At 36.5% G+C, this 8,843-nt stretch overlaps 1 protein-coding gene across 3 annotated transcripts; it reads right to left on the bottom strand.

Annotated features, from left to right (window-relative positions):
* Window positions 1-234: 234 nt before the first annotated feature.
* LOC110894798 (glycosyltransferase BC10) lies at window positions 235-3,236 on the bottom strand. 3 transcript variants are annotated; one of them, XM_035980953.1, is made up of 3 exons: window positions 3,180-3,236; window positions 1,625-2,923; window positions 235-689 (listed from the first exon to the last, which is right to left on the bottom strand). In XM_035980953.1, the coding sequence occupies exon 2, from the start codon at window positions 2,820-2,822 to the stop codon at window positions 1,644-1,646; it is 1,179 nt and encodes a 392-aa protein (XP_035836846.1). In that variant the 5' UTR covers window positions 2,823-2,923; window positions 3,180-3,236; the 3' UTR covers window positions 235-689; window positions 1,625-1,643. The 3 variants fall into 3 exon arrangements, with proteins under 3 accessions (XP_035836846.1, XP_021997717.1, XP_035836845.1); XM_035980952.1 differs by lacking the exon at window positions 3,180-3,236 and having other exon boundaries at window positions 242-689; window positions 1,625-2,196; window positions 2,230-3,153; XM_022142025.2 differs by having other exon boundaries at window positions 1,625-3,194.
* Window positions 3,237-8,843: the final 5,607 nt, after the last annotated feature.

The raw sequence follows: 8,843 nt of genomic DNA, 5'->3' as shown, positions 1-8,843 counted from the left end.
AGATGGCAAATGTGCCTCATTTTATTGGCAGCAGGGTGCTTTTTTTTACCTTTACATTTGGTAAAGTATAATTCTTGCTATCCATATCACCTACTTTTTGAACGAAAGATTAAATGACTTGGTATTGGTTTATATAGTTTGGGGGTAGAACTTTGAATAATCCACATCGACAACTTTTACTAGCAGGGACCGAAAAGAGGTATGGCAAAAACACACATCAAACAAATCAAGCCATGGCAAAAGTGAAACCTTTACAACTATCCTTTAAAACATACAAGATGCAATTGTTTTATCACATCATTATAATATATGGACGTCGTGTCACATCAACACCCCTTAACGAAAAATATACAAAAGAGTATTTACATTACCAAGAGCAAACAAGAGACATAGGAAATGACGAATCGCATAACGCCCCTTTAGACTTTTGATATGCGTATTCTTCCACCGACGAACTACCATCTATCGTTCGAAACATGAAAGATGTAATCCTTTTATTACATCATATCATATCACATCGATACTCGACAATAAAATAAACACAAAAGACCCACGACAGAAAGAATATTTACAAAAAACAAAAGCAAACGGGAGAAGTAGGAAATGAAGAAAGGAATCACACCCCTTTAGGTTTTTGATACGTTTTCTTCCACCAATAAACTCCACTGTGAGCCTGCACCACCAATCACCTGCAAGATTCATTATATTTTAAAAACATTGAATAAAAAGAGCATCCTAAGACCACTTGTTTGACAAAATATGATGATATTACTATATTAGGTGTATGCATCTAAAAGATTATGATGATATTATTAACATCTTCTTGATGTTGATGTTAGTTTGTCTTTTTTGGACAAATTTTGACCCTGGACCAATGATTTTGCCTTTTATGTGGTGATAGTGTGATACCCCTACATCATCTCTACCAACTATTTCATTTTTTTTACTTTATTCCCCCGCCCATTATGTGTGAAAATTATAATAGAAACCATTTAACTGATTCAATTCTTTTTATCGTGCACCTAATCCTAATCCTACTCCTAAATCTACACATTTATTAATGAGAAATACTTTTGAACACCTTTTTTCCGCACCTTGATACCAAATACTTCTGAAATATTTTAACTGTTTCACATAAATGTTGTGTTTGAGTAATTACCCAAATACAAGATTCACTTATTAGTTATAGCGTTGTATCTAATTTTACTCGCGTATCAATTTTTATTCAATAAAAAGTATGCAAACTATGAGTTACGCGAGTAAAACAATACTCGAATCTCATTCTCAAAATAAAAATAGGTTTATTTCATCTTTGTAGTTAAATATCACAAACATGAAAAAAAAGAGCTTACATTCATAAAGAGAATAATCCAATAATATCTAAATAATAGTAAAAGAATAAATTTTTAAATAAAATAACTTCTATAAAATAGTGACATTTTTCTAGAAAAGGATATATTTTAATTTCTTAGATATGCCTAGCTAAAAATATTAAAATGCAGACAAGTGTGTGAACAATATATACATATATTTTCTATTGCTTTTTGGATTAGAATGATATATACATATATTATTTTCTATTACTTTTTAGATTAGATTAGAATGACACAGCTAGAACCCATACCTCTTTGTCCATATCCACATCAATCCCGAAAAATAACCTTTCCCGCGATTCTCATCAACGGCACCACGCATTCTGGGGAAAACTTTCGTCCAAACAAATACGAAAAACTCGAATTTGAAACCCTAAGCCTCCGAATCAACTCGGGCGACACCTCCGCCGGACTATACATATACGGATGCCCATCCACACTACCCGTCCAATTCACATTCGTTAACGTATACTCACTAACTCCTTTCGGATCCTCCATCGATAATAGGGTCGGAAAGTAATGCTCCTCCGGATAACACGAATCCACGTTCAAACACGGCAACCGAAACTTTTTCCATAACTTCCTGTCGTTAATTACTGTCAATGCATGCGTTCGGGTCAGGATATAGAATTGTGACCCGATCCGAAACTTATCGAACGGAATTTCTGGTAACATTACGTTTTTGCCCCTCGCTATGTACCTGTCCCATAGCTGTGGCTCTTCAGATAACACCTCAATATAACTGAGTCGACTCGGTCCACTCGGTTCATTAAAACTGAGTCGACTCGGCCTATTCAGTTTAGTGTCACTGAGTCGACTCGGTCTTCTAGGTTCAGTGAAACTGAGTCGACTCGGCCTTCTCGGTTCAGTGAAACTGAGTCGACTCGGTTTAGGCAGTTGAGATTGAAATAGCGTGTTGTACACGTAACTGAACGAGTGTAACGGAATGCAGTTTTGCGAAACAAGAGCGAAGTAAGAGTTCAATGGATCGTCGAGAACAGCGGTGGCGAGGAGGCGGCGAGCGGCGGAGATGAGCGTTGGAGAAGACCGCTGCGTTTTTTTGGCCGGAATAAAGCGGTTTTCAAACACGCCGCCGGGAGATTTGACGTCGGAATCCGGATCCGCATGTACATAGATATTATACAGCTTCCGGCGACTAGATTTCGCTGGATTGAAGAACAGTTGCCAGATCGGAGCAAAGTGTAGGTCGGTGTTGGTGAGAAACAGGAAGGCGATTTTAGGTTTAGCGTTTGTTGAGCCGAGGCGTTGTACGGATCCCGGCCGGTGACGTGTAGAGGAAACCGCTCGCCGGAAAAGTGCGAGGTCGTCGGACTCGTCGGAGATGGAGATTGTGAGGCGTTTTGGCGGGAGGATATGTGGTGCGAAGAGGATAATGAGAGGTAGGGTTAGGAGTAGAGCGAATAGGAGCACGAATGGAGCGTTGAACATGTCTGAAACTGAATGGAAATCGGAATCTGAATATGGAGATGAAGTAGAGAGAATGTTACCTGGAGGATTGAGAAGATGATGATGATGATTAGGATGAAGGATGGAAATGAGGGAAGACTTTTGACCGAAAGGTCTCAAGTTCGATTCCTGATCCACCCGGGTTTTACCGGTTCTGCATTGTCGTGCCCTCGGGCGGGTGCAGGGTCGGGTTTTCCCCGGAACTGGTGGCATGGTGGGCTAGGGGCTCCGTGCGTGCAGGTTGGGCTGCCGCGGGCTACCTTTCGGCCAATGGGTGCCGCGTACGGAGTACCCGGCGATTCTTATGTTGGACGTTCAAAAAAAAAAAAGGATGAAGGAGTGAAGATGAATGGATTGGGGAAGAAGAGAAACACTTTTGTATATATTTGACTGGTGTGTGGGGGAGGCTTTGTTTGTACTCAAGTACTCAACATTATCATTCTTTGATTTAACGGTTTGGATCATAACAACACATTCTTCTTTTCTTACGTGTAAATAATAAATATTTTAAGAGCTAATGATCTCTATTCGAGTAATTGTTGGAGGGTTTACATTTCTTTTGAGGGATGTAAATTCAATTTTCACCTCATGTAGAGTGAGGTGTTCGTGGGCAACGACAGGAGACTTAGGGAAAGTTGAGTTTGATTCTTAAGGTAAACGGATTTTACTAGTAATTTCACCGTCGTGCCTACGGACGGGTGGGTTACCAGGTTTTTCCCGAAATTGATAGTGGACTCAGGTTACTCTCGAAGGACTCTGTTTAGTCTAGTGGACACCTCTAAAGTGTTCATGATTGATTATGTTAGCTATTAAAAAATAATATTTTAAGATGTTTTATTTTATGCAAAAAAAAGTTGAAGTAGGGCTTCCTATAATGGGCCAGCAATCTAAACAAAATTGAAATTGAATTTAATGATTACTTTAACACTTTAACTAGAGCATTTAAATCCGGAAGCTGAAAATTAATAATAGTAAAGAAATCTTGTGGCGGAAACTGAAAATTAATAATAGTAAAGAAATCTTGTGGAACTTTGATAGTTTGGTTAGTAATTGGTTTTCTATTTAACCTAAAATAACTGGTTATTATTGACATTGTTGCAGTGAAAAAACTAGCCATTTATAAGCGTTTTGTTTAAGGTTTTTTGACCATCTTATCCTTGAATGTTGGTATAAATAGGTATTATTCGTTTGATCACAACATTTCTCAAGTCTTAAGGAAAGAACCTTGTTAGAATTATTCTATACATTTAATTTTTAGTTAATTTTTTTGGTAAAGAAAATATGTTTCGTTCATTTTAAAATTTCAAATTAACTATAAAAATAATTTTCTTGAGTTTAAATTATATATTTAGTATTTAATTAAGTTGCTTTTATTTTTTTTATCCTGTTATTTTGGCAAGCTTAGTTAATAACATACTCAGTTATACGGGCTAGTTTTTTAGGCATGATTTAACCGTTTATTAACCAAAACGGTTATTGGCCTAACCAGTTTTAACTAAGGGTGGAAGGAATACTCCTCAAATGAGGAGTGGTAAATTTTTTTTGACCAATAATATCATGTCACCTTAACTTCTCCATTCACTCCTCAATTTGCACCCAAACACATGGAGAGTAGTAAACATTTTTTTTTAAATTGTGATTGGTTGAAAAGGTGGGACCCATTATTAACCCTCCTCTCTCCTCCATCTCTTCTCTTCCCGCATCGGTGAATACTCACCGCCTACACCCCTCCCCGCTCACCGCACAAACACCAGCGACCCCTTCCCGATCAGTAAAACCCACTCCCTGAACCGTTCCCCGAACCCACTCCTTCCACCCTAAGTCAACCAATAACGGGTGTAAAAAATCGGTTAACCTGTATATCCCCCTCTAGCCCTAGCCCTGAGACAAGAAACTGAATTATGGAATCAGTATTCATACATACACACAAAATGACAAAAGCGTGTATATCACATTAGCCAATTGTGTTCTATGCTTTTTAATTTACAGTTGTAAGCAAGCAAAATTATTATCAAGTAATAACATGTGATTTATCTTGGATGTTTAGAAAATCCTGAAGTTAATTAGGCCTGGTGGGTATGGAGGAGGAGGAGCATTAGGTGGTGATAACCTAAGTGATGGGTTTGGGATAGGGGTGATGAGTCTATCTTCTAATTTGAATGGTCTTCAAAGATCCACCTCAACAACATTATTTTTGAATGGGCTCGTCACTTGCAGCAGGGAGATGACGAAATCGACGCGTTAGGCCGGAAGGGGGCGGTGGTCCCGTGCCTCAACGGGCCGGGGACGCACCCCACACCCACCAGCCTTAGGCTAGAATTAGTTCCGTGAGCTTGAAAACTTGTCCCCTCACATCTTGAAACTTGTTTTTTGAAGTTTTTAGTAACAATAAATTTCTTTTAATCCATGTTGTCTGTGTGACCAGAACCTAAAAACTTACTTTAAACTTAAACTTAAGTGTTTATAGGCTTTGCCTTTGCCAATGGATCGACACCTCATTCATTGTTTTTTAAGTTTTAAATTTCATATGATAAACTTGGCAAATTTTTAATATCATCATTCATGTGTCAGTCAGTCAGGTTTCTTGTATATCTTTTTTCTTGCTTCATCTTCAAGGAATTCAAGATGCTAATTCATGAAAATTTTGTGAGTTTATTCAAGGTTTTTTTTATATTACGCAATTGTTATAAACTTGAATCTACAATTAAATAGTTATTGCTGTTTATGGCTGTCACACCCCAACCAATGGCGGAAACATCGGGATGAGACGAAGTGTGAAGATTGCTCGAGACATCATAACGCTATTTGTGACAATAATTTAATAATCCAAATTTCATTTCCAAAATAAATGTCAAAACATTACAAGAAAAGCAAATAACAACATTGTTCAACATAACATAAACAAAATTGATACAACACTTTAAACCTAAACGTCTAAGTGAGTATTTAGGCATCTTTGCTATCCGTTTTCATTTCATCATCATCAACCTGTAACATGTTTAAAAATACAATTCAATGCAAAAGCAAAGGCGAGTATACAAGTTTGGTACGTACATAGCATAAGTTAAAAAGTGTGATCAATTCCTCATGGCAAGCATATGATTCAAGATAAATCTTAAATATGGCATGTGTCTAACATATCAAACCAAGAAAACGCAATATGCTCAAGACATAACCTCAAGTTTACGGGCGGGTCGTTAATCCTATAGCGCTACATATGTCAAGGTTTGGCTCGTACGAAGTTAATGATAAGTTCAACACATAAGAATAACCCAAGTTTAAAGTATCAGGTCATAACGTATACAAGCATGTTATAGGAACGTTCATGTGTTTAACAAAGTGTTCATGTGTAAGTTAATAGGTAAACATGTTACACCCCAAAAGTGGTAAAAGTAAAAAGGGGGAAATACGAGTATACTCACATTGGTTGCGTTGCGATTTCTTGTAATAACGCACGAATAAACATGGAGAATAATCCAAGAGAACGAAGAAGAGCGATTATCCTAGATTTTCACATATCGGTCTAGTTAATAATTGTACCTTAAATAACGCTCCTAATACTTTATGTTTTACAATTAGTAATTTTACGTATTATAATTTATCTCATATAAAAGAATTAGAATTATTTATTATTATAAATTTTTTTTTATAAACAGATGGTACTTAGCTTAGATTATATACATTTTATAATTCATTGTTAAATAACATTTATTTTAATAATAGTTTATGGACTAAAATAGAAAATAGTTTTTTAATCAAAACTAAGCCATATAAATAGTTTACTAATAAAACAAACTTGTTTTGAATAGAAAATGTGAATATACGAACAGTTGTCAGTTGGTAACCATGATGGATTTTATAGAAAATATAAACACTTAGTAAAAGAATGGTTTAGGAAACTGCAAAACCACACAAACGAACCCCCTATTTCCGATGTTGTTCGTTTGTTATTCACTTAATATTGTCCCATTGTATAGAAATAAGGAAAACAGATTGATCGAGTTAAAGGGGTTGTACCGAAACAGTGACGACACGACCGTTGACGTGATTTCCGGTTTATGCCCCGGTGCCGTCTTCGAGTTCCGGCCGATTGTGGTTCTTCTCTGGGCAGTTTGTCATATATATAAAAATGAAAAGGATTCGAAACGACATTGAACAGAAGGGATAAGGAGTATACCAAAACAAAAATGGCGTATTATAATTATGATTAATACAATAGAACGGACAGAAAGTAAGCGTATGGAAAGTATACCGAACAGAAGTTGGTGGTCTTCGGCTCGTCTCCGACGTTGCCCCCGATCTCCGGTGAGCTCGGTTCGCTTCGGCAGGACTCCGTCGTGGATACAAGTTTCTCCAGTGACTTCCAAGTGATTCGAAAAGAGGTTGTGCCTGTGGTGAAAGGTGTGTGGTTATTCCGGCGGCTTCGGGTTTTCGGCAAACTTCGAAACAAGGCGAAACAGTTGTCCAGCAACGTTTCTAACGTCTCCCGTGAGTGTGTATGTTGAGCAGTTGCGAAGAAGGGTTTTGAGGTGGGTATGATTTATATAGACAGAGGATAAAAAGTTTCGGTATCGTCTTTTTGGAACCTTCGTAACATACTTGTTTTCTTTAGCTAGGAAAATTAACTAAAGGTTCATGAGTATATATGGAAAACATGGCTGTCAATCTGTTCCTTTTTTTTTCTTTTTGGCGGCAAAGGTTGTTTAAAAAAAAGAGAATAAGTATTGTATATATATAATTAATGTGTTTAGAATTGCACATCAAACCTTTCGGTTAACTACCTAGTAAATGAACAATATTTATAATAGATTAAATTTAGACTCATTAGGATTTTAATATGGAGATATTCCCAAACAGGAAGATTATTGGTCAACCTTACAAAATTGCAATGCTTTATATAATATATATATATATATGTATTTAAAATATATACGACTATGAAACCTCATTGGTCATTTAATAGGTAATTTAATAATAATATATAATTATTAAGCATCACTTACATGCCACAACTAAAATTGCTAAACTCAAACAGCTAATAACTATGGTGAAATTGAACGGAAAAAAAAAAAAAAAGAAATATAATGATGAAGTAGAGGTTTCTATGATTAGGATCAGAATTTCAAAACGGGTAGAATTTCTGGATATCTGTTTTTAGGCGGATGTTACAGTCTCCCCTACTTTAGGAGATTTCGTCCTCGAAATCTAAGAGGTAGATTTTTTTGAAAAGGTGACATCTAAGGATTTTAAAGAGAGAACAAAAGAGACTTGATCATAATGTTTTTTTTTTAGGAAATTGTTTTCATGAATGCGAGCATCTAGTTTCACATAGCACATAAAAGGTTCAAAAGGTCTGCAAAACACTGAATTTCTCATGACACGTTTTACGAAAGTTTAGTAACATGGTGAAAACACTTATATATAGGATGTACCAGCGGCGTATCCACCATGTTTTAACCATGTTACATCCGTTTCGTATTCGGTGTCATGTGACGTTCCGTGTCTTACCATACGCAGTAGTACATTCTATGGTTCTCATACGCCATTACTATAATCCCGTGTGCACCCGTGATTATACTAATCGTCGCATGATCCGCATAGCTTGTACTAGTTGCGTATGAATCAAGGTATACATAAATTCTGAAAATAATATTGCGTGTATAGAGGTGTAGCATATAAGCACGTTTGCGTTCCAAATAGTATAACAACGTAAGCGAATCCCTCGGGATAAGCCCGCGTATAGGTGCGAAAGTATAAATTTTGAGTAAAAAGCATGAGCATAGTATAAGTTTAAATATGAACACGCACGAGAGCATAAACACAAAACGCATGTCAGGAGTATGAGTAAAAGTATAAGCATAGCGTGTATGAAAAATGAGTATAAATGTGAGTACAAATTTGAGCATAAACGAATGAACGTGAGCATAAGCATAAATCGTATAGATGAGAGTATATACATGAGTACGAGTACAACATAAATCGTATAAATGCGAGTATGAATAC

Source organism: Helianthus annuus, chromosome 12 (assembly GCF_002127325.2).
Source record: "Helianthus annuus cultivar XRQ/B chromosome 12, HanXRQr2.0-SUNRISE, whole genome shotgun sequence".
NCBI lineage: Eukaryota > Viridiplantae > Streptophyta > Magnoliopsida > Asterales > Asteraceae > Helianthus > Helianthus annuus.
Note: the sequence above shows the minus strand (reverse complement) of the source record. Positions and strands in the feature narration are given on the sequence as shown.

What these genes read in the sequence shown, in the direction of transcription:
- LOC110894798 (XM_022142025.2), bottom strand. Translation starts at nt 3,053, where the DNA reads ATGCCACCAGTTCCGGGGAAAACCCGACCCTGCACCCGCCCGAGGGCA.